At 50.9% G+C, this 25922-nt stretch overlaps 1 protein-coding gene across 3 annotated transcripts; it reads left to right on the plus strand.

The window, feature by feature from the left end:
- Positions 1–1051: 1051 nt before the first annotated feature.
- LCK (LCK proto-oncogene, Src family tyrosine kinase) lies at positions 1052–24051 on the plus strand. 3 transcript variants are annotated; one of them, XM_002921866.4, is made up of 13 exons: positions 1052–1206; positions 14801–14910; positions 15187–15268; positions 15447–15537; positions 15773–15871; positions 16004–16107; positions 16270–16419; positions 16713–16865; positions 17005–17184; positions 19356–19432; positions 19525–19678; positions 19762–19893; positions 23399–24051. In XM_002921866.4, the coding sequence occupies exons 2-13, from the start codon at positions 14806–14808 to the stop codon at positions 23599–23601; spliced, it is 1530 nt and encodes a 509-aa protein (XP_002921912.1). In that variant the 5' UTR covers positions 1052–1206; positions 14801–14805; the 3' UTR covers positions 23602–24051. The 3 variants fall into 3 exon arrangements, with proteins under 3 accessions (XP_002921912.1, XP_019658020.1, XP_019658019.1); XM_019802461.2 differs by lacking the exon at positions 1052–1206 and adding an exon at positions 12294–12347; XM_019802460.2 differs by lacking the exon at positions 1052–1206 and adding an exon at positions 14549–14703.
- Positions 24052–25922: the final 1871 nt, after the last annotated feature.

Genomic DNA, 25922 nt, shown 5'->3' on the forward strand with positions numbered 1-25922 from the left:
CATCAGCTTCCACCTCACAAACCCCAACAATGCTCTGTGGGCTCCCCTCCCCCACCTACTCACTAAGTGTTGGCTCCAGCGGTGGTGACTGTGACACATTTATACTTTCCTGGGGGGGGGCAAGGCCCAGCTCTGTGCCTCATAGAGGCCACCCAGGGTTCCTCATAACACTGGCGACCTGGCACTTATCCTGTGATGGGGGCCACCCGCAGCCTGGCCCCAGGGGAAAGGGAGATTCTTGGCCTGCTTGCTGCTTGTGACAAGGTTCCTGCCTCTGACAGAAAGCCGTGCCAGTCAGCTGCCTGCACTGGTTCCCCGGGCAGGAGGGTTTGCCTGTCTCCCACCTGTTGCAGGAGACGGTGGCAGGCCCTACATCTCTAGCAGGGGCTGTGGCTTTGCCTCTTCCTGAATTAGAAATCTCACCCGAATTAGAGGGTGTTATCCTGTCCTCTGCCCACAACAGGGGCTGTTACTTGGCCGTCTTGATGCCACGGGGTTGTCCTGCCTGCTTCCTTAAACAGCTGGCTGTCCAGCATTCTGTCTGTAAGGAGAGTGTTAGCTTACCCTCTGACTCTGATAAAGTTACGTCCCTCGCCCTGAGATGACAGGACTATGGTTAGGCAGCCCTGTTAGCCTGACATCTGACTGTAGCAATAGGGTGTTCGGCTCCCCAACTATTTAGCAGGGATGGTGTTCTCTCCTCTGACTCTGAAGTGGGGTTAGCTTTGCCCTCTCTAGATTGTAAAAGGGTCCCTCAGCTTTCAGACTGTGACGGCGGTGCCACTTGCCTTTCACCGAAAGCTGAGTGTATGTCTGCTTGCCCCCTGCTCACTGGGGTATAAACGCTGCCCTTGAATCTCTTGTCCAGGTGCCCCCTGGGGGCAGGAGGGAGGCTCCATCAAAGATCCTCTTTTCAGCTCCAAGTGCCACCCTCAGGAAAGCCTGGAGCTATTTAGGACCCCCAGGGACTGAGGAGTGGGGGGCTATGGCAGCAGGAAGCTTGGGGTGCTGGAGGCTTGTGGTTGGGCTGCTGGGGCCCGGTTGGCTGCGGAGCCCTCAGGAGGAGGCAGGAAGTCAGGGTGGGACGTGGGCGCGCTAAGACAGGCGGTGGCTACCTCCGCGAAGGGAGCCGAAACCGAGTGTGAGCAGCCAGGCTAGGCCACGAGGACCATGTGAATGGGGCCAGGGGGCTCCTGGGCTGGGCAGGTAAGGAGTACTGGGAACAGGGTCTAGGGACTGCGGTGGGAGGCTGACAGCCGGGGCTGCATGTGGGCATGGGGCTGGGCCCCTGGGTATTCAGCAGCCCTCCTGCTGAGGGATAGGAAAATCTTGCTGGGGGTAGGTGGGCGGCAGGCCGTGCAGCTGGATTACCTCTTCCCTGCGTAGCTGCTGGCTCTCACCCCCGCCACGCTGTCTGCCACCGGTCCCTACCTCACTGGGAGCCCTTTTTTGGAGATCTGGCACATGGACTGTCAGGTATTAAAAAGGCCTTCAGAAATCCCCAAGTCCAGGGGCACCTGGGGGGCTCCGTCCGTTAAGCGTCTGCCTTCAGCTCAGGTCATGATACCAGGGTCCTGGGATCAAGTCCCGCATCGGGCTCCCTGCTCAGTGGGGAGTCTGCTTCTCCCTCTCCCTCTGCTTCTGCCCTCCCTCCTAACCCCACTAGTGCTCTCTCTCTCTCTCTCAAATAAATAATAAAATCTTTAAAAAAAAATCACCAAGTCCAGTCCCTGATCCCGTGATGGATGGACTTCCTGAGGCCCAGAGAGGGCAAGCCCTCCCTTCCCGCAGTCACTCAGCAAAACAGTGGCAGAGCCAGTCCCTGGGGGAAGGTGATGGCCTAGGCTAGGACTCTCCCACCCCATCCACGGGGCAGGGCGATGGTCAGCCTTGAGGCAGGGGACCCAGGAATCCTATTGATTGCTGGGGCAGACCCCAGTGACAAGAATCTTCTGAGAGAGAGAGAAAGAGAGAGAGAGAGAGATTGAGAGAGAGAGGAATCACCCAGAACATCCGGATGGACACGTGAGAAGTGATTTTAGCCTCAGTGACCAGCGGTGCTGGAGAGGCGGAGGTGTCTTCTGTTGGAAGCAGATGGATGTGTGAGGGCACGTTTATCATCTGGGTTGGGCCCTCCAGGGCAGAAGTATCTGACCGGAGGCTGGGAAGTTGAAGGACAGAGAATGGGAAGGGCAGGGCAGAGGAAGGGCTATTTTTAATCGAGACAGGGGTGCAGTTGGCCCTGGGCAAGGAACGTCTGCACTTTCATCTGGAAAGTTGCCATTCCTGCCCCTGCCAAGTGTCACAGGATGCCCCCTCCACTTGGTTCCTCTGGCTTCACCCCCCCAACACACACACACACACACACACACACACACACACACACACACGGCATGTGTAGGACCAGCTGGTCTTGCTGATTGCTGCTTCAAACCCCAGGAAGGTGGAGGCCCAGGAAGGCATAGTCAGCTATCTGCCCATCTCCTCACATTCTTCTGAGTCTTCAGTTTATGGGGGGCATCCCCATGTGAGCCAGACTTTCCAGGTTTCCCTTACCCCACCCTCTGCCATTGGAGTTTTTCTTGACATGCAATTTCCACCTAGTCAGCATGTCCCAGCCTTTCTCTTGTCCCCAAGTCCAAGGCCCGCAGCCTTTTGTGGGGGTTGGAGAACACGCTGGCTCTCCCTGTGCTTCAGGGGGGCTCATCTGCACCCTAGACCTGCACTTCTCATCCAGCATGTCCTGACAGATGACTCAGGGTCCCTTGCCCTCATGGCTAAGGGACGGAGGGTCTCCTCAAAGGGTAAAGGGCCAAGTGAAGGAGCAAGAGAATGAGGTGAGATTCTCAGAGAACAGAAAACTTCCCTCAGGTGATTTCGGAGGCTCCCTGGAAGAGTCAACACAGTTCTGAGAAAGACAAAGGCCCATTTTGGAAAGCACTTATGACATGAGTCAAGGTCACTGTCACTGGTTTCTGTTTCTTGAGTGCCATGAGGGCAGGACAAGACCAAACACCAGAGAGTTAACGGGTATGGTGTAGTGCAGAGAACATGGGTTTCAGGGTCAGGCCAATCCAGGTACAATTCCGGTTCTGCCATTTCCTTGAACAGTATTGACTTCACCTCTGTAGACTCCAAACTCTGTAAAGCAGCATGATAAATCTCTCCCTTGCAGAACGCGTGTGGGGACTTGTGACGTGCCCTGGGTTGTGCCTGACACACAGTAGGTGCTTCACAGAGGTGAGGCAGCCCCTCCTCCTGGAAACGGTGCACCAAAGGGAGGGCTGTTCACACCCAGAATTACACCTAGTCAGCACCTTGGCTGGCCAGCCTACCGGCCTTGGCACCTCGGCCGGCCGCGTACCGCTCCTGCCCTCACACTTGCGGTGCGGCTTTGCAAATGAGCTTGTTTCCTGTATACGGTGGGTGTGAGAATTCTAGGCTGAGCCACAGACCCTCTAGGGTCTGCCTTAGAGGAGAGTCCCCCACATAACTTCACACACACACACACACACACACACACACACACACCCTATCCCAAACACCAGACGTATCGTCAGAAAATGTCTGTGCGCAGGTCTGGGCAGAGGCGGGCTGTACACACACCACACACATTGGATCTTACAAATCTACACACACCTGCCCAGGCTGATGACTTCAACGCCAAGCTCAGTTCAGTGAAAGCAATGCTGAGGGGAGCTGGGGGTGGGGGGTGGGGTGGGGGCAGGCAGGACCAAGATGCCACCCGGGGATGTGGCCTCTAATAACACACTCTGGCACTGAAGTAGCTGGTGCTGCGTTTCCAATGCTTGTGCTGGAGAACGCCAGTCCCATGAGGCGTCTGGAAGGAGAACGGTTCTGGGGCCAGACCCACAGGGCCTCAGCTGCAGACTGGCCCCTATTAACCTCTTGCTCATTGTCAGTTTGTTAGCACTCTGAAAACTCCCGCAGAGAAGGGGCCTGATCGATTCTAACTCAGCATTTCCCAAACGTCTTTGGTCACGGAAGCCTTGTTTCCTGGATGACCCCATTCATTCCATGCCTACCTTTCCTGAGACAAGGAGAGGCATGGAAGGGTGGGCCATGCAATGAATCCTCCTCAAACGATCCTGTCTCTTGGCAGAGTTTCCGCGTTGTTGGTGGCTGGTTGTTTTTGTTTTTCATCTACAAAATTAGCGCATGGCTGTCGTTAAAAATTCAAACAGTACAGGGGCATACAAAGAAATATAAGAAACACAGCCGCCTCTGATCTCACTTCTGGGATGTGTTCACTGCGAACAATTTGGTGTATGGATCCTTCCAGATGTTTCTATGGACAATTGCTGCAAAGTGGAGCGGTTAGGAGCCCTGCCTCTGGAGGCAGATAAACCAAAGTTTAACTTGCCGCTCCCCTACTTATTTGTTTGTTATGAGGCCTCAAACAGATCCTTTCACCCTGTTTGTGCCTCAGTTTTTGCATGTGTAAAATGGGGATAATAATAGCCTTTACGTCATAGGATTGTTATGAGAATTGCATGAAAACATGCAAATAAAAGCTTAGCACAGAACCTGGCTTAAAAGAATCCCCAAATATACACATTTAAATGCAAATAGGCATCTATGCTACATTCTGTTCTGTAACTTGCTTGCCTTGTTTTTTTGTTTTTTTGGGGTTTTTTTGCTTGCCATGTTATATCCGGGATGTCTTTCCATGTCAGTACATGGAGATCGACCTCATCTTTAGTGATTTTCGCTAAACGTCAACTTGGTAAATGGGTAGTGGCGGTGATTTTGCAATGCTACTTCCTGACAAGTACTGCTGTTTGTGTTGCCAGTGTTGCTGTGAGTCACAGACATTACCAGGCACTGAGCTGAAGACAGGCCTATGGTGTCCTGTGACAATGGAGTGACCTACCAGAGAGGGCAGGGCCAAACGGACACGAACCTCTCTATCTGCCCACCTCTGTGTCCCCAGCACTAGATCAGAGCCTGGCACAGAGAGGTACCTGTTAAATTTTTGTCAGTAGGCTGGCCAGTTAGGAAATGGTATGTCCTCTAACTCACCAACAGAGGTCTAAGCCCAAAGTTCTGTCTCACATTGCAGCATATCCCAAAATATGGCCTGTGCCCCTCTGCTGTGGAGTGATTTTAGGGGGTAATGAATGTGAATTTACATATGTTATTATAGGTTTGTTTTAACGGATACTGATTCCTATCTATGGCTGGTGATACTGGTTTTCCATTTATGGTAGTGAGGTTTCCATTTAGGGAAATATATTGAAGGTGAAAAGGTGGTCTGTGGAAGTGCCCAAAATCACAAGGGAGAACAAAAATGATTGGTAATGGCTAATGTTAGCATTTAGACTAGAAAGTGTTTAAGGCTGATGCAATGAAATGCTCATGCTAGCTTCAAACAGCAATTAGAGTTGACCTTTCAACAACAGCGGGGTTGTGCTCTGACCGCATGTAGTCAAAAATCCACATCTAACCTTTGACTGCCCAAAAACTTAACTACACTTGACCCTTGAACAATGTGAGGGTCCTAGCACTGACTACCAGCGTGGTCAAAAATCCACGTTTAACTTTCCCCAAAAAACGTTACTAATGGCATACTGTTGACCAGAGCCTTACTGATAACGTAAATACTTGGGTAACACATAGTTTGTATATGTCTTATACACTGTATTCTTAGAATACAGTGAGCTAGAGAAAAGAAAGTGTTATTAAGAAAATCATAAGTAAGGGGCGCCTGGGTGGTTCAGTCGGTTAAGCATCTGCCTTTCGCTTAGGTCACCATCCCAGGGTCCTAGGATCGAGTCCCACGTTGGGCTCCTTGCTAGGTGGGGAGTCTGCTTTTCCCTCTCCCTCTGCTCTTCCCCCTGGCTTGTGCTTGCTCTCTCTCTCTCAAAATGAACAAACAAAAACTTTTTAAACATTAAAAAAAAAAAAAAAGAAGATCGTAAGGAAGACGGAGCACCTGGCTGGCTCAGTCGGTAGAACGTGCACCTCTTGATCTCGGGGTTGTAGGTTCAAGCCCCAGGTTGGGTGTAGCGTTACTTAAAAAGAAAATCTTAAAAAAAAAAAGGGGGGGGGCGCCTGGGTGGCGCAGTCGTTAAGCGTTTGCCTTTGGCTCAGGGAGTGATCCCGGCATTCTGGGATCGAGCCCCACATTAGGCTCCTCTGCTAGGAGCCTGCTTCTTCCTCTCCCACTCCCCCTGCTTGTGTTCCCTCTCTCACTGGCTGTCTCTGTCAAATAAATAAATAAGAATAAATAAATAAATAATAAAAAAAAGAAAGAAAGAAAAGGAAAATCACAAGGAAGAGAAAATACATTTCTAGTACTCTACAGTAAAATATCCACGTATAAGTGGAGCCATGCAGCACAAATCCGTGTCGTTCAAGAGTCAACCGTGTTCTCATTTATTTGGTTTTTACCGTGTACTGAGCACATGATAAGCACTTTATGGGATCATCTGTATTTCACAGGTAAGGCTTACCGCAGCCCTACCTGCAGGTCCCACTATAATTCCCATTTTGCGGATAAAGGAATGGAGAGAGGTTTAGGACCTGCCCCGATGCCCTCTGCCAGGGAGTGCCTGGGAGGCCTTGGGATTGACCTTGTGTCACTCGGACATGGATACGGTGGGCTGAGACTCCATGACCTGCAGACTCCCAGAAGCTTGAAGAAAGCAGCATGGCTTGCCAAGCTGGAAGTAAGGCCCCGTCCAGTCTGATAAAACCCTCCCGTCACAAAATGCACGAAGAGGTACACAGGGAGTGGACTCGCTAGGAGGGATTACTAGGTATATACAAGTCACTAGTTGGAGGGTCTCTACCAAAAATACCAGCTTTGGCATCATTGCTCCGTAGCCCCTATCTCTGGCAATAATTAACTAACAATCAGTGTTATGGTCAAGCCACTCTCATTTTTGTGAGAATAAATCCATCTTGTTTGCATTGAAGGGAAAGTTTACCTTTTTGTTCTCTATGGTTAAAAAAAAGGTGGGGGGTTATACCAAAGGAACACATGAAAAAGGAGGGAACTTAGGACACATCTCTCTTTCACCTGTTAGAAATTATTTACCTTGCCCGCCAACCCTGATTCCTTTTTTTTTTTTTTTAGATTTTATATTTCAGAGAGAGAGAGAGAGCCCAAGCAGGGGGAGCAGCAGGCAGAGAGAGAAGCAGGCTTTCCTCTGAGCCTGATTCGGGGCTCAATCCCAGGATCCTGGGATCATGACCCGAGCCGAAGGCAATCGGTTAACCGACTGAGCCACCCAGGCCCCCCAACCCTAATTCTTGAGTACCACGATGAGGGATCTGTGTGGGCCACCTCCACAGCCAAGGCTCTTCATTGAACATAAAACAACTTTGCTAACAACCAAATCTCGGCCAAAGTTAAAAGGCCAAGGAAATGTTTTAAATGATTCCCAACAGATTTTGCCACACAGTGGCCCAGGTAGCACCGTGGTCTCTCACGCGATAGCCTGCCTGCTCTTGACTAAGAAACCCAGGCAGGAAGCTAGCACACATTATGGACAGAATGTTCGATAAATGAATAGCTTTACAGTTTAAGGGAGGGAAAGGGTTGCCTTTTNCTTTTTTTTTTTTTTTTTTTTTTAAGGGGACAAAACACATCCTAGGGCCAGCCACGCCAGATAATGTTTATGGAGTTGATAAGGGTGAACGAGTCGGCAAGAATCGGAACTCATGGTGACATGAACACTAAACAGGTCTGGGTTCAGACGATCCAGGCCAGGAGCTGCACGTAGTCTGGAATTTTTGATCAGTTCCATCAAGTGAGCAGGGCCGCTGCTTGTGTGAGGGGCACAAAGGGGAGGGGACTGAGGTCTAGCCCTCACTCCACTCTTCAAGTTTGAACCCCCAGGGAGGGGTAGCTCTTTATAATTGGCACAACGTGCTCTGTGGACCCCGAGCAGCTTTGAATTTCACCGAGCACATTACAGACCCTGGTCAGAGGAGGTCAAGATCTATAAAATTCCTGCTATTGACCTTGAATTCTTAAGCCAGGAGAAGAGAATGTCCTGTTTCATTCACCCCAGAATCTGCCCTCGTTGCTGGTTCTGAGAACGCTGGGGATTCTCTGGATCTGTTATTTCTTCTTCTTTTTCTTTCTTTCAGACAATGAGATATTTATTTAGTTAGTTTATTTATTTATTTATTTTTAAAGATTTTATTTATTTATTTGACAGAGATAGAGACAGCCAGCGAGAGAGGGAACACAAGTAGGGGGAGTGGGAGAGGAAGAAGCAGGCTCACAGCGGAGGAGCCTGATGTGGGGCTCGATCCCATAACGCCAGGATCACGCCCTGAGCCGAAGGCAGATGCTTAACCGCTGTGCCACCCAGGAGCCCCTGTTTATTTATTTTTTTAAAATAAGGTTTTATTTTATTTTATTATTTATTTATTTATTTATTTTTAAGATTTTACTTACTCATGACAGAGAGAGACAGCCAGCGAGAGAGGGAACACAAGCAGGGGGAGTGGGAGAGGAAGAAGCAGGCTCCTAGAGGAGCAGGGAGCCCAATGCGGGGCTCGATCCCAGGACTGTGGGATCACACCCTGAGCTGAAGGCAGACGCTTAACGACTGAGCCACCCAGGCACCCCTTTGTTTATTTTTTAAAAAGATTTTGTTTATCTATTTGAGACAGGGAGAGAGAATGAGTAGGGAGGAGGGGCAGAGGGAAAGGGAGAAGGAGACTCCCCGCTGAGCTGGGAGCCCACCTGCAGGGCTTGGTCCCAGGACCCCAAGATCATGACCTGACCCGACTGTGTCAGACGCTCAACCTACTGAGACACCCAGGTGTCCCTGACAATGAGACATTTATATTAAGCTTTCATTTTGATTTTCTTTTTGCTGACCTCATTTATTAACCTGGTTAGATCGTGTTGGCTACCCAGTAATTTTTGTCAAACTAAGACGAGAAGGATGGGACCCACATTTTGCTTCAATAGGTGTATCCATACAGGACCTCACAATTACATAGAGACAGGCACAAACTGTCCATACCCCATTCTGTTACACATCCATCTGCACACACAGCCTCGGACAAACCCACGGGCATGCACAAGAAAGCACGGTGCTCACTGAATCATATGCCTTCATATACACAGACCTGCATTCGCCGTCAGGTAAATGGACTCAGAAGCATGCATTCTAGGCGGAAGGAGAATTGTCTCAGAGAAAAAGCCCCCCCCTTTTCTTTAAAGATTTTATTTATTTATTTGACAGAGAAAGACACAGCGAGAGAGGGAACACAAGCAAGGGGAGTGGGAGAAGGAGAAGCAGGCTTCCCGCCGAGTGGGGAGCCCGATGCCAGGCTCGATCTCAGGACCCTGGGATCATGACCTGAGCCGAAGGCAGACACCCAATGGCTGAGCTACCCAAGGGCCCCGAAAAAGCCCTTTGTTAACAGCGTAATGATAAAAAAATTTTTTAAAGATTTTATTTATTTATTTATTTGAGAGAGCAAGAGCAAGAGAGATCACAGAGGGAGAGGGAGAAGCAGACTCCCTGCTGATCAAAGAGCCCGATTCGATCTGGGGCTCCATCCCAGGACCCTGAGATCATGACCCGATCCAAAGGCAGACGCTTCACTGACTGAGCCACTCAGGTGCTCCATGATCAAATTTTTGATGAAGAGTGGCTCCCCACCCTGCCAGACCTGCCTCCCTGACCTGTTTCCTCCAACACCTCATAGGCTCCTCCACCCCCTTTGGACTTCCCAGGGAGTGAAGAATAGAGGGAAATACCTTGATAAAAGATAGGGACCTGATTTGAGTTTCACCTCTGCCTAGAGCCCTCATGTGCTCTTGGGAAAATCACGTAACCTCTCTGATCCCCCAGCTTCTTCATCTTTGAAACAAGGCTGGTAGAGTACACTAGTGCTTCTAAACTCTTCCCTCCCAGACTCCTTGGCCCCTTCCCCTGTTGTACTGCCCAGCCTCCTGGGTTACGGATCTCATGATTTTGAAGTTTTTGCCTACTAAACTACTTTGTTTAAATCCCCACTTCCATGTTCTCCAATTCAAATTTTAATCAGAGACAATCAGTATGCATCGAAGAGACAATAATATAATTTGTCAAGCTAAGAAACAAATTATAGTACAATTTCCCTTCAGGTTTTTTAAACTACGGAAATAGCCTACAGGCCTCCTACATTATCCTGGGGCCTCCCAGGAGCATGGAGCTCCCAGTAGCTGGGAGCCACTCACCAAAATCATCTTTGACATTGCCGGATCCTAGTGTCTCATGATTGCTGCCAGGCCCTCCACTCCACGGCTCACACTTTGGAGAGGACAGGATCTGCTTCCTACAACTGGCGAGCTCCAGGAGCACAGAGCAAGCCACGGAGGAGGAAACACTAGGGGTCAGATTCCCAGAGGAGTTAGAGTTCCTTTTGGCTTAATGAAGACACAGCTTGAATTTTTCCTCATTCCTGGCCCCAGTCTTTAGGGACATCAGGTCCTCTCTGCTAGGCCCAGAGTTAGTCCAGGACGTAGGTCTTGTCTGCATGTTGTCCTGGACCCTGGCCCGAGGCCTTGGGGCTCTTTCCCCCCTCCCCCTCCCCGCATGACCAGGTACCAGCTTCCAGCCCTGTGATGTGCAGTCTTGATTCTTCCTGGCCCTTCCACTGGCCTCTCTTCACTGCTGCATCCAAACTCATTCCCTTACCTCCAACCGCAAGATTTTTTGTCTCTCTCTTACTCCTTTCTGAAGCCTCTGAGAATGTCGGTCTGGAAGAGACCTTACAGATCTAAGTTCAACTCCATCTAATGTTGGCGTTCTCTCTATAGTACAACCAATCTGTGATCTGCCAAGGCCCGTTCGAGTGTCACGAACAACAGGATGCTCATGGCCTCACTCCTCGCTCAGCTCATCTCAGGCTGCTTCCAGATGATTATCAGTAGTTCTCTGGAAGCTTTTGCTGCTCATTAGTTCCGAGCCATAACAAAATTAGGTGTCAGAAAAGCCATTTGCAGGACGCCTGGGTGGCTCAGCCGGTTAAGTGTCTGACTCTTGATTTTGGCTCAGGTCCTGATCTCAGGGTCCTGGGATGGAGCCCCACGTCGGGCTCTACCCTGAGCGTGGAGTCTGCTTGTCCCTCTCCCTCCGCTCCTCCCCCACTCATTCTCTCTCTCTCCCTCTCAAATAAGTACATAAATAAAATCTTTTTTTAAAAAGATTTACTTGAATTTAATTAATTAATTTGTCAGAGAGAGAGTGAGACAGCACAAGCAGGGGGAGCTGGAGGCAGAGGGAGAAGCAGGCTTCCCACGGATCAAGGAGCCTGATGTGGGGCTTGATCCCAGGACCCTGGGTTCATGATCGGAGCTGAAGACAGATGCTTAACCAGCTGAGCCACCCAGGCGTCCCATAAATAAAATCTTAAAAAAAAAAAAAAAAAGCCGTTTGCAGTCACAGATGGGGGGTTGAGCAGGACTTCTCAAATGTCTCTTTCCCACACTCCAGGACTCCTAACAGTAGAGGGGAGAGTGAATGTGTACCCTTTTCCTTGAAAGTCTCTTGATTTGGCTTAAAATTCCATGTACATTTTGCATTTTCCTCCATAATAGATCTATGTTTGTTTAAGTCTATGAATAAGGTCAGATAACACTCATGATCTAGGAAAAGGCACACCCGTGACTTCTGGTACCCATGAGGGGCTCTGAGTATCTCAGTTTAAGAAACATGATTTTCTAGTAAGGAGGATTATTTACCATCCCATTCTGCCACCCTCCACAGTAGGTGCTGGGAGGGCAGAATGAGCAGGGGTGGAAGCTTTAGAGCTTCCTAAGCTCTAAACGAAGCTAAGATTTGTGTAAGCTTATGAGAAAGGGTTGATGATCCCCACCGGACAGGAAAGGAAAAGTGAAGCTTGGAAAGAACGATTTCAGCAAAGTCATACAGTAAGTGTCAGAACCGGCGTTTGAACTTAGGTCTCTCTGACTCTGAGGCCTGCCCTTGAGTCTTTTTTTCTTTTTCAATCGAGATATATTTGACATGTGTCCTTCAGTCTTGCAAACCCAAAAACCTCTACTAGTCCCCACTTCTACTTGGTCCCAGCATGGATTAGCATCTCTAGCTTTGTTCTGTCCCAAATAGGTTGTGTGATTCTAATTTTTTTTTTAAAGATTTTATTTATTTATTTATTTATTTATTTATTTATTTATTTATTTATTCGACAGAGATAGAGACAGCCAGCGAGAAGAGGGAACACAAGCAGAGGGAGTGGGAGAGGAAGAAGCAGGCTCATAGCGGAGGAGCCTGATGTGGGGCTCGATCCCACAATGCCGGGATCACGCCCTGAGCCGAAGGCAGACGCTTAACCACTGTGTCACCCAGGTGCCCCTTGATTCTAATTTTTTAAAAGTATTTTTTCATTTATTTTTAGAGAGAGAGTGTGCCCAAGCCAGGGGAGGGGCAGAGGGAGAGAGAGAGAATTCCAAGCAGACTCCCCGCTGAGTGCAGAGCCCAAGGATGTGGGGCGGGGGGTTTGATCTCACAACCCTGAGACCATGACCTGAGCTGAAACCAAGAGTTGGACGCTCACCGACTGAGCCACCCAGGTGCCCCGTGTGAGCTTAATTTTTTCCCTAAGATTTATTTATTTGAGGGCGTGGGAGGGGCAGAGGGAGAGTGAGAGAGAAACTCAAGCACACTCTGCACTGAGTGGGGAGCCCAAAGTGGGGCTCAATCTCACAATCCCAAGATCAGACCTGAGCCGAAACCAAGAGTTGGACGCTCAACCGATTGCATCACCCAGGTGCCCCCGTGTGAGTTTAATTTTAAGCAGGCCTCTCTGGACCTCTGTTTGCTCATCTAAAATCAGAAGTTAGACTTGGTGATTTCTAAGACTCTTGCGGATGAGCGAATCTGTGCATTAACCCTCCACATACCAATATTTATTAACGACAAATAGTTCTGGGTGCTGGGGCATTCAGGCAAGTAAAGCACAGCTTCTGTTCTGAACGAACCCCCATCTCATCAAACGGGTGGGAAAGGCAGTGGGACTGACACATAAATCAGTCTAGTCCTGGCACTCAGTGCTAAGCTGACGACTGTGTCTGAGTAGAGTGTTGTAGGAGCAGAGAATTGGGAGGGCTTCACAGAGTAGGTGATATTTGAGCTGAGCCTTAAAGGTTGAGTTAGTTCAGTAGGCAGTCAAGAAAGCATTCAAAGTAAGGGAACCGCATGTGCAAAGGCATGGAGTAAAAAAATAGTATGGGGTGTTTGGGAAAGGCAGGGGTGGCTCAGAATGAAGGTTGTGTGACGTGTGTGTGTGTGTGTGTGTGTGTGTGTGTGTGTAGCAGACTAGACTGTGGAGGGGGATTTGATCTTGATATTAAAGGTCATGGGGGAGGACCTGGGTGACTGTCGGTTGAGCCTGACTATCCGTTTCCGCTCTGGTGGTGACCGCAGGGTCGTGGAGTTGAGCCCTGGTGGGCTCTGAGCTTAGTAGAGGGGTCTACTTGGGATTCTCTCTTTCTCCCTCTCTTTCTGCCACCTGCGAGTATGCTCTCTCTCTCTAGAATGAATAAATCTATATTTTTATTTTATTTTTAAAGATTTTATTTATCTACTTATTTGAGAGCGAGCAAGCGATCGAGAGAGAGAGAGAGAGAGAGAGAGAGAGAGAGAGCAAGTGGGAGGGAGGGGCAGAGGGTGAAGCTGAGTCCCTGATGAGCAGGGAGCCCAACTCCTCGACGCTTGATCCCCGGACCCTGAGACCATGACCTGAGCAGAAGGCAGATACTTAACTGACTGAGCCACCCAGGCACCCCAATAAATTTTTTAAAGGGTCATGGGGTGCCTGGGGTGGCTCAGTCTGTTAGACACCCGACTCTTGATCTTGGCTCAGGTCTTGATCTCAAGATCGTGAGTTTGAGTCCTGCGTGGGGCCTACTTAAAAAAAAAAGGGTCTCGAATGGTAAAGTGAATTTTATCTGAGGAGTAGTGCTTTCAAAGCCATTCCGAGGGGCAGCCCTAGGAAGGTGGTGTCTCAGGACTCCTGGGGGCCTCACCATGACGTTTCCACTCTGTTTCAGGAAGAATAGCCCCACTTTTACTTGCTTTATCTATGAGGTTCCGCTTGACTTCCAGCTGACAAAAATTTTGTCAGATTTCCACCTGACAAAAAGTTTCCACTGCTTAAGCAAACAAACAAATTAAAAAGTTATGGCCAATAGCATCACTGAAGGGTTTTCTGCTGGGGGGAATCAGCACCCTCTGAAGGAGACTTGTTCTGGGGAAGGCTGGGGCCTGACCTCTGACATGAGGGACCAGGGTCCTCTTATTCAGCTTTCTGTGCCACAGAAGGGAGCGGTAATTAGGAGGTGGGGCACACACACCTCTCTGGTAGGGGAGGATCAAAATTTAGGGCTCCCCCAGGGCCTGGGGAAGTGTGTGTGTGATCTCTAGTAGGTAGTCCTCCAACATGGGGGATGGGAGGAAAGAGAGGGTTGGGGGAGAGGCAGGAAGTGGGCAACTAGGCTAACAAAGGTATGTGTGGCGGTTTGCCCATCCCAGGTGGGAGGGCGGGGCCTAGGGGCCGGTGGAGGCCCATGTGTGACTTGACTTGTGGCCGGGGGCTCAGAGGGAGCACCAGTAGGGAGCTCCTGACCCGACCAACTCGACCAGCTCAACCCATTTCAGCTTTTCTGTGGCTGGTGAATGGGGGATGGGGACATGACAATCTCAGGTACTTTTGGAAATTCCCAGGGCAAGGCCCTAGGATGTCTGATGTTGGGGAAGTAGATCTTGGGGGAGCCCCTTCAGCCCCCTCTCCATTCCCCCAGGGACCATGGGCTGTAGCTGCAGCTCAAACCCCGAAGATGACTGGATGGAAAACATCGATGTTTGTGAGAACTGCCATTACCCCATAGTCCCACTGGATGGCAAGGCCACGGTAAGAGGCAAGATGGGGGACCTGGTGAGGGAGTCGGGTGGAGTATACAAGCCAGAAGGAAATGGACCACCACCGAAAGAACAAAGTGACCCTTTCCCCTTGGGAAACAGAAAGGGAAGGAGGTCCAGAGGGGGAAGGGACACTCCTAAGTAGTTGGCAAATGCAGGGATAAGACCCAGCCAAGCCAGAGAAGTGAAAACAGGGCAGTGGGGAGGGGAGCCAGGATCTGACTCAGTCTCTTGCTCTCCAACCCCACTTTCACCCCCCACCCCACAGCTGCCCATCCGGAATGGCTCTGATGTGCGGGATCCACTGGTTACCTACGAAGGCTCCAACCCCCCGGCCTCACCCTTGCAAGGTGACCTCACAACCAGCAGGGCCATGGATCTTTGGCTGTCAGCTTCCATCTCCCTCTCCACTCTCTACCCTGTCTTGCCTCTCTTGCCCCTGATCTTCCGCACTGCTCTGTAATTCCTGAACTCTGTGCTCCCAGCCTAGTCCGGGCTGGTTCTCCCTGACGCCCTCTGTCTTTCCAGACAACCTGGTTATCGCTCTGCACAGCTATGAGCCCTCTCACGATGGAGACTTGGGCTTCGAGAAGGGTGAACAGCTCCGCATCCTGGAGCAGTGAGTGCCCCCTCCGCCCCACGCATCCTTGCCCTACCGGAGCACGGAAAGGAGCAGGGATCCCCTGTATCGATCGCGGTCCCTGATTGGCTTGCAGCGGGAGCCCTTGGGACAAAATGGGAGGCTCCAAAGTGCTGGGCTGGAGGGTGGGGTGGCAAGGTGTAACTGGGGGCTCTGAAGGTTTCCAGCCCAATCCAAGGCCAAGGAGATCCCACCAACTGTCTCTGTCGCGCAGGAGCGGCGAGTGGTGGAAGGCACAGTCCCTGACCACGGGCCAGGAAGGTTTCATTCCCTTCAACTTCGTGGCCAAAGCGAACAGCCTAGAGCCCGAACCGTAAGAGGGGACTGCCCGTGGCGAAGGGTGGGAGCAGAGGTGGAGTTGCTAGGGCTGGTGGTGAATGCTTGAGGGCGGCGGCGGAGGAACTGACCAACAACAGACGACGGCCTTCCCTTCTGCCTTGCGCAGCTGGTTCTTCAAGAACCTGAGCCGCAAGGACGCTGAGCGGCAGCTCCTGGCGCCCGGGAACACGCACGGCTCCTTCCTGATCCGGGAAAGCGAGAGCACCGCGGGTGAGCTGCGGGGCGGGGCCCGCGGGCCGGGGCCGGGGCCGGGGCCGTAGCGCGGAGGTGTGGGCCGGGTGATCCCCGGGAAGGGGTGCGGGGTCGGGGGCGCCCCTCGCAGGAGGCCACTCTCCCCCTCTTTTGCGTTCGTTCACCCATTCTTTCATCCAGGATCGTTTTCACTGTCCGTGCGGGACTTCGACCAGAACCAGGGAGAGGTGGTAAAACATTACAAAATCCGTAACCTGGACAACGGCGGCTTCTACATCTCCCCTCGCATCACTTTTCCTGGCCTGCACGAGCTGGTCCGCCATTACACCAGTGAGCCCTAGCAGGAGCCCCTCCGACGTGCGCCCGCGGCTCCTTCACCCGTCCCCTACCAGCCTGCCTCCCCTAAGACCCTCTCAGGGGTACCCTCTACCCATCTCAGTATGATCCTTCATTCCCCGCAGTGGGTGAGGTGCGGTACCCTCTTGCCCAGGTGTCGGGTGACAGCCCCACACCTCCCCTGCCAGTCCATTTCCCCTGGCCGCGGACTTGGCCCGGTGGGGATTCGGTGGTGGCACCCGAGTCCACCCTATTGACGGCTCTGACCCCCTCCCTTGTGCTCGCAGATGCTTCGGACGGGCTGTGCACGCGGTTGAGTCGCCCCTGCCAGACCCAGAAGCCCCAGAAGCCTTGGTGGGAGGACGAGTGGGAGGTTCCCAGGGAGACGCTGAAGCTGGTGGAGCGGCTGGGAGCTGGCCAGTTCGGGGAGGTGTGGATGGGTGAGTGAGAACCTCCGGGACCGCGGGGGAGAGGGGAGGCGTCCACTGAGGTCGTGAGAGTCCCGAGACAGTGTCCGGTCAGCTACCTGGCTCCAGGGGCTCAGGCTCCCAGCGATTCCCCAATCTATCCCCGCCCCAGGGTACTACAACGGGCACACAAAGGTGGCAGTGAAGAGCCTGAAGCAGGGCAGCATGTCCCCCGACGCCTTCCTGGCGGAGGCCAACCTCATGAAGCAGCTGCAACACCAGAGACTGGTCCGGCTCTACGCGGTGGTCACCCAGGAGCCCATCTACATCATCACGGAATACATGGAGAACGGTGGGTGCCGCCACTGAGATCGACCGCTGGGGGGCGCTGCCATCCCCTCTGCCACTGATAGAAGATGGAGGAGATCTATCTGCCTTTTCGCCTGGCTCAGGCACCGAGGGTTTCTAGTTTTCCTGGGCCTGGAAGGACTCACCGCCAGGGACGGGAGGAGGGTGTGATGTCCGGGCCTGTCTGGGAGCCCAGCGTAAGGTGGCAGGCTCTGGAAGAGCTTTCACTTCTCCCCTTCCGTGACCTGCAGTCCTGTTTGCCTTTTTCAAAGCCCTACCTTGATCTCTGGGATGCTTATTTTTTTTAAAGATTTTATTTACTTATTTGACACACGCACAGAGAGAGAGAGAGAGAGAGAGAGAGAGAGAGAACAGGAGAGCAAGCAGGAGGAGAGGCAGAAGCAGGTTCCCCACCCAGCAGGGAGCCCCACCCTAGGATCATGACCTGAGCAGAAGGCAGTTCCTTAATGGACTGAACCACCCAGGAACCCCCCGGGGATGCTTGATTTCAAATGAGCGGGTCTCTAGCCCTATTTCTCTCTTCTTTTTAACCCTGACCCTCGGGAGGGCAGATCTGCCCCCAAATCTCTCTTTTTCAGTTTTAGGTGAGCCCCTTGCCCTCCCTGGACTGATTGAGAGCACCCAGGAAGGTGGATAGAAGTTTCTCGCCCCCCCCCCAAAGAAAAGTTTCTAGGCCCAATTTTGTCACCCATTTGCTATGACACAGGCCAGGTCCTTGTCCTGTCTCTGGTGCTCATTTTCCTGAAGTATAACATCTGAAATCTGAATGGGCTCACCCAGAAATGATTTAGAGTAGTCCTTAAGGGCTCTAGAATCTGTGTTAGAATCTTGCCTTCACCATGGTGTGGCCTTGGGCCAATCACTTCACAGCTCTCTGCTATAGCTTCCTCATCTGTAAAACGGCGGTAATAATGCTGTAGTGACTTTCTCACAGCCTTTGGGAGGATGAGAGAGTCAGTGTATAGAGAGCAGGTAGAATAGTGTCTGTACTATACTAACTGCTCAGAAAGTTTGTTGTCATCTGGCTCCGATTCCTTGGGCGTATAAAGTCTGTCCCTCTTTCAGGAAGGGAAAACAGCTTTTAATTGGCTAATGGATTCTGGAAGTAGCAAATAGGTTTGACCACGTGGGCCAACTTCAGTCGGTGGCTGCTTGGAGTTATGTGTTGAGGATTCTGAGGCTCACGGGAAATGCGTGCTGGGATTGACCAGCCGCATCCGACGTGAGCCTGATGCAGGAGTGGCAGTACGTGTCCACATAGTTGCTGTGTCTGGGGGAGCCTTTTATCTACGGCAACTAATTCAGCGCTCGTAGCGGGGACACTGAAGTTGTTACCATCTTTACGCAGGGCTTTAATCTCTTGAGAAAGGCTAGCAGTCACTGGCTCCGTTCCAGCCACTCCCATCCCTGGTCTCCTCGTCACCCTCTGCTACCAGACATGGTCCCTCAGCCCTCCAGGCACCTCTTTCCATTCTCCATTCAATACATTCAGCATACATGTATCACTGCTCACTTTGGGCTGGGCCCTGGGAGCATGGACGGACAAAACAAGACTCTGGCTTCCAGGGAAAGTTCGTTTTAGCTATGTGGTGCAAACTCTAGGAAAACCAGAGTTTTGCCACGGGCAAGTTCCAGCATGTCCTGGGGAATGTAGGTAAAGATGCAATTGATTAGGCCTGGTAGGACCTAGAGAGGCTTCCTAGAGGAATGATCTAGCTGGGCCATGAAAGAAAAGTAGAATTTTTGGTAGGCAGAAATAGGACAAAGAGACTTTGGGGTGAGAGCCTAGTGGTCTATGTGAAAAATCTCGAAATTGTCTAGAGTGGGTGAAGTGAAAGAGGCAGGAGTGGGGGAAAGGGAAGAAACTACGGTATGGACCATGCAGGGCTCTGGACACCTGGCTAAGGAGTTTGGACTCTACCCCATTGGTGACGAGAAGCGTACAGACTTCTCCAAGCATGCTCCCTCCTAGTCACCAAGAAAAGACTCATGTATCCTGGGTATCTTCGCCCTGAATGCACACTTCTCCATTCTCACCCCTTACTCCTCTTTCCACATGTCAGATACTGCTTCTAGACAGCCAGTTCGGGGAGAAGGGTCTGGGAGTTTTCTGCTGGGGCAACTTGAGTCAGCAACTTCCGCTTCTGCTCACAGGGAGCCTGGTGGATTTCCTCAAGACCCCCCCGGGCATCAAGCTGACCATCAACAAACTCTTGGATATGGCAGCCCAAGTAAGGAGACTGGGGAGGGGCTGGGCAGGTGCACAGCCCAATGGGGTAAGGATGCCTGGCCCAGGACTGCTGACCTCCTACCCGGTCTGCAGATTGCAGAGGGCATGGCATTCATTGAAGAGCGGAATTATATCCACCGTGACCTGAGGGCTGCCAACATCCTGGTGTCTGACACCCTGAGCTGCAAGATCGCAGACTTTGGCCTAGCACGCCTCATCGAGGACAACGAGTACACAGCCAGGGAGGGTAGGTGTGGGATATAAGGGAAGTCTGCGGTCTGCAGGATCTGGCCAAGCAGACTCAGGTGCCTTCACTCTGCTTCCCTCCAGGAGCCAAGTTTCCCATTAAGTGGACAGCACCAGAAGCCATTAACTATGGGACGTTCACCATCAAGTCGGATGTGTGGTCTTTTGGGATCCTGCTGACGGAGATTGTCACCCATGGCCGCATCCCTTACCCAGGTCAGGGCCAAGGGCAGGAACTGAACGAGTGATGGGGAAGAGCAGCAGATCCATGTCTGTCCACTCACTTCACCTGTCCTTGGTTCCGATTCTGAATCTTTCTAGCTGCTTTTCCTGTATTCACTCAGGACTCCAGTCAGGTGCCATGTCTCCCAGGGCTGGCTTCCATGTCTGTCTCGATTTCTCTCCTCCTGCAATAATCCCAGCTCTTTTCTTTAGTTCTGACACGGGCAGCCCAGGATGGTAGAAGAGGGTCTGGCTCGGGAGGGAAAAGGCCTGCCTTTGTTACTAGATCTGCTACTAATGCTAACTTTCTGTTTGGCTTTGATCAGATCATTCTTTCTGTCCCCATCTGTAAATTGACATGAGAACAGTACTTGGCCCATACTGAGCACTCAAGCGTTTTAGGTTTTATTATTATTTTTTAAAGATTTGATTTTTTAAATATTTTATTTATTTATTTGAGAGGGAGATAGTGAGAGAGAGCGTGAGCAGGGAGGAGAGGGAGAAGCAAGCTCTCTGAGAGCAGGGAGCCCGATGCAGGGCTCAATCCCAGGACCCCGGCATCATGACCTGAGCTGAAGGCAGATGACCAGCTGATTGAGCCACCCAAGCGCCCCAAGATTTATTTATTTCATAGAAAAAGAGAGCAGGGGGAGGGGTGAGGGAGAGGGAGAGAGAGAATCTCAAGCATACTCCCCGCTGAGCACAGAGCCAACTCGGGGCTTGATCTCACAACCCTGAGATCAAGACCTGAGCCAAAATCAAGAGTCGGATGCTTAACCGACTGAGCCACCCAGAAGCCCCTAGGTTTTATTATTAATCATTCACTTTGGGCAAGTGACTTCATCTCCCTGAGCCTCAGTTTCCTGACATGAACAAAGGAGACTATTTGTCTTGACTTCTAGTAGGTGCTCACTAAACACTGACTTCCCTTCCCTCTGAAACTTTCCATCTAAAGAATGAGAGAGACGTGTAAATGACTAATTTGTACCCTCTCCCATCGCTTCCTCTAGCCTCTGGACAAAGTTCTTTACCCCTGAATTCAGCCAAGACAGATGGAATTTTTTGAAAGGAACTTGCTAGGAAACTCTGGGGAAAGGAAATGGAACACAAAGACAAGGGAGAGAGGTCACACAGCACAGTGGCCAGATATGCAGAAGCTTCCCTCATCCCCAGAGCAATATGTACAGAACTTTGCTCCTAGAAAGATAAAGGCACCTTAGAATCAGGTGAGAGCCTGAAGGACTTCTCTGCCCAGGATCGGCCCCATCACAGAGTCCAAGGCAGCGTGGGGGCTAGAACCACAGTCCAGTCAGCCTGCCAAGTGTCCTTACTGTTCCTCCACTGTGCCCACAGAGATGAACCCACAGAGAATTTCTCTGTTAGAAGAAAAGAAAGCATGGGGCACCGGGCCAGCTCAGTTAGTATAGCGTGCAACTCTTGATCTCAAGCTCAGGAGTTCAAGCCCCACACTGGGCATGGAAGCCACTTATAAATAAATACAAGTAAATAAATAAATTTTTTAAAAGATGAAAAAAAGCATTCAAAGCATGATGATAATTGGCAACTGACACTTCAGGGTCAGGGAGACAATGTGGAGTAATGGGGACCTGGGTAAACTTCCATCTGCTCCAGAAGACGGTTGCTACTAAGACATAGGGACCCCCAAAACAGATATCTTCCTTTTTTTTTTTTTTAAAGATTTTAAAAATAGGGGCACCTGGGTAGCGCAGTTGTTAAGCGTCTGCCTTCAGCTCAGGGCGTGATCCCGGTGTTCCAGGATCGAGTCCCACATCCGGCTCCTCCACTAGGAGCCTGCTTCTTCCTCTCCCTCTCCCCTGCTGTGTTCCCTCTCTTGCTGGCTGTCTCTCTGTCACATAAATAAATAAAATCTTTAAAAAAACAAGATTTTAAAAATATATTCATTTGAGACAGAGAGAGAGAGAGCATGAGCAGGGGAGAGAAGCAGAGGGAGAGGGAGAAGCAGGCTCCCCACTGAGCCTGGAGCCCAACGCAGGGCTCGATCCCAGGACACTGAGATCATGACCTGAGCCAAAGGCAAATGCTTAACCATCTGTGCCACCCAGGTGCCCCCAGATCTTTTCTTTTTCAAGAGAAGCCAAAACTTGGAATTTAAGGAAAATTTGCCTATATCCAAATATTGATGATGGATTCAAATTGTTTAAAACCACAGTAGGGCACCTGGGTGGCTCGGTCGATTAAGCGTCCAACTCTTTTTTTTTTTTTTTTAAAGATTTTATTTATTTATTCAACAGAGATAGAGACAGCCAGCGAGAGAGGGAACACAAGCAGGGGGAGTGGGAGAGGAAGAAGCAGGCTCATAGCAGAGGAGCCTGATGTGGGGCTCGATCCCACAACGCCGGGATCACGCCCTGAGCCGAAGGCAGACACCTAACCGCTGTGCCACCCAGGCGCCCCTAAGCGTCCGACTTGATCTCAGCTCAGGTCTTGATCTGAGGGTCTTGAGTTCAAGCCCCGCATTAAGTGTGCAGTCTTAAAAATAAATAAAATAGAAATAAAAACACTGTAGGGGTCAAACCAAAGTAGGTCGATAGGCTATATTTAGGCTGGGTGCAGACCCTGGGTTTGCATCCTTGACTCTAGCCATGGGTATTTAGTTCCCTGGTCTATGTCCTCTAATTTCCTGGTTTTAAGGGACATGGCCCCCAAATTATTTGATCTGCGTCATGGAGGAGACTGCTGAATCTACTACCTTATCAGAGTCAGCTTTGCTGGGGTCCAGGGCCCATCTGGCTTCCTGATTCAGCATCTCATGTACCTGGTCCCCAAGCCAGAGAAGCCTCGCCCCCCTGCTGTCTGTGGGCTCCCATCCTGCCCTGGGCCCTGACCCCATCTTCCCCCACCAAATCATAATAATCACAGACAGTCTTCATACAGCATCTTCTCTCCAGGACCCATACTTGGTGCTTTCTATGCACTGTCTCATTCAATTTTCTTTTCTTTTCTTTTTTTAAGATTTTATTTATTTATTTGTCTGAGAGAGAGAGCACAAGCAGGGGGAGCAGCAGGCAGAGGGAGAAGCAGGCTCCCCGCTGAGCAGGGACCCTGATGCAGGGCTCGATCCCAGGACCCTGGGATCATGACCTGAGCTGAAGGCAGTCGCTCAACCGACTGAGCCGCCCAGGCACCCCTCATTCAATTTGCATAACAGCTGTATGAAGTAGGAGCTGCTATTTCATCCATTTCCCAGATGAGGGAACTGAGGCTCAAAGAGGGGAGATGACTCACCCAAGGTCTCACAGTCAACATGTACGTGTTCCTGAGCGCTTAAGCCACAGCAGACACTTCAACTGGCGTGACTGGCATTTGGCTGGTACCTGACATATACGGTCAATTGACGCAGACCCAGATCCTTTTGGATTGGTACTCACACCGTGCCAGTTACGTATGCTGAACACCGCACCTCCTGTGGGTGTCCAAAGCCTGGGGCCTTGATGTTGTTTCTCCCGTCAACCTCTAGGGATGACCAATCCCGAGGTGATCCAGAACCTGGAGCGAGGCTACCGCATGGTGCGACCTGACAACTGTCCGGAGGAGTTGTACCATCTCATGATGTTGTGCTGGAAGGAGCGCCCCGAGGAACGGCCCACCTTCGACTACCTGCGCAGTGTGCTGGAGGACTTCTTCACAGCCACGGAGGGCCAGTACCAGCCCCAGCCCTGACAGACCTAGCCGGCGGCCCGGAGCCCTCCCTGCATCTAGCCAACCTGGCTGAGGGAGATGCAGTTCTTGTGTCATAGCCATGTCAGCTCTGCACGTATGGACTATGCGTGTGACTCCCACCCACGGGTGGCACATACACTTCTCGTGTCTTATACGGGGGTCCTACAGTTGTGTGGGCTCTGCACAGGTGTCTTGTGCGTGTGTGGCATGTGTATATATGTCGTGGGCACCTGTTCAAGTTGTCCCTTTGTGGGCCCTTCGACTTCCCAAGACCACCAGAGAGAAGAGCGACGCCTGTGATTGACGCCAGCTTCTGCCCGCCCCCTCTCCCTTTTCCCCTCGCCATCAAGAAGCTCCCTGAAGGCTGGGACCTTATCTAACACCTCTGTGCGCTCCTCCTTGGTGCCTGGCACACATTAGGAGCTCAATAAATGACTCTCTGTTGATGAAGATGGTACAGCTCTCAGCTCCCCACTCCCATCTCCTCTCCCTTGGGAGGGGGGAGTGGGGGTTCAGAAGATGGAAAATAAGTCACCCCGAATTGGGCTAAAACATGGGATTGAGGGGATGTCTGAACTTTTTCCAGCTCTGCTCATTTGGGGGGCCAAGAGGAAGTTCCTACACTTTGCTGTATGGGCTCTTTGAACTCCTTCAAACCCCCACCCCAGAGGATTAAGGGTGACCCCTACCCAGAACCTCCTAGGAAGTGGGCGCGTCCCAGGACCCTCTCCTCCCATTATGTAAGGGCAATAGCATTTTTTACAGCTACTGATTCTGGGGCTATATTTGTACTCAGATTTGTTTTGTTTTAAAACTTTTTTTTTTTAAGATTTTATTTATTTATTTGACAGAGAGAGAACACAAGCAGGGGGAGCGGGAGAGGGAGAAGTAGGCTTACCGCTGAGCAGGGAGCCCAATGCAGGACTCGATCCCAGGACCCTGGGGATCGTGACCTGAGCTGAAAGCAGATGCTTAACCGACTAAGCCACCCAGGCACCCCTAAAGATTTTATTTTTAAGTAATCTCTACACCCAGTGTGGGGCTGGAACTCACATCCTGAGATCAAGAGTTACGTGCTCTACTGACTGAGCCAGCCAGGCGCCCCCAAGATGTTTTTAAACATTGAATTAATTCACTCATTTGGCAAATATTTATTTACTTACATATGATTTATTTATTTATTTGAGAAAGAGACCACAAGTGGGAGCAGCAGGGAAAGGGAGAGAGATTCTCTTGACGGGGTGCTGAGCGGGGAGCCCCATATGGGGCTTGATCCTAGGACCCTGAGATCATGACCTGAGCGGAAACGGGTTGGACGCTTAACTGACTGTGCCACCCAGGCGTGCCTCGGCAGATATTTATTGAACATCTGTGTGGTAGCCATGGTTCTGGGTTCATAGAATATATAGTAGATAAACAAAATGTCTGTCCTTATGGTGCTTACATCCTAGTAAGGGAAGACAGACAATAAACGTAACAAAGAAGTAAATGATACGGTATGCTACAAGGTGCTGAGTGCTAAGGAGAAAATAAGCAGGGTAAGGGGAATTAGGAATGTCATGTTTTGGGGGGAACTGTGCACTTTTAAATAGGGTGGTCTGGGAAGGCCTCATAGAGAAGGTGACTTTTGAGCAAATATTTGAAGGAGAGGAGGGAGCAAGCCACGTGGTACTGGGGAGGAGAGGCCAGGATGAGGGAACAGCCTGAGGCGGAAGCTCCTTTGGCAAGCACAGAGACAGAAGGTCCAGACAGGGGGCCAGAGGCACAGAGATCCTGTGGGGCCTTGTAGCCTTTGCGGGGATTTTTGCATAGCCATGACCTGACCTGACTTACATTTTATTATTATTATTATTATTATTATTTTTAAAGATTTCATGTATTTATTTATTTGACAGAGCAAGAGAACATAAGTAGGGGGAGCTGCAGAGGGAGAGGGAGAAGCAGGCTCCCCGCTGAGCAGGGAGCCCCACGTGGGGCTCGATCCCAGGATGCTGGGATCATGACCTGAGCCAAAGGCAGATACTTAACCTACTGAGCCACCCAGGCACCCCTTATTATTATTTTTTAAGCTTTTTTTTTTTTTTGAGAGAGAGTGTGTACACACACACACACACACACACACACACACACACACAAGTGATGGGGGGAGCTAGAGGGAGAGGAAGAGAGAGAATCTTATGGCCCCACACTCAGCGTGGAGCCCAATGTGGGGCTTCATCTCACCACCCTGAGATCATGATCTGAGCCCAACCTGATCCACCCCTGTGCCCCATGATCTGACTTACAATTTAAACGAATGGCTCTTCCTACTGTCTTGAATG

This window comes from Ailuropoda melanoleuca, chromosome 2 (genome assembly GCF_002007445.2).
Source record: "Ailuropoda melanoleuca isolate Jingjing chromosome 2, ASM200744v2, whole genome shotgun sequence".
NCBI lineage: Eukaryota > Metazoa > Chordata > Mammalia > Carnivora > Ursidae > Ailuropoda > Ailuropoda melanoleuca.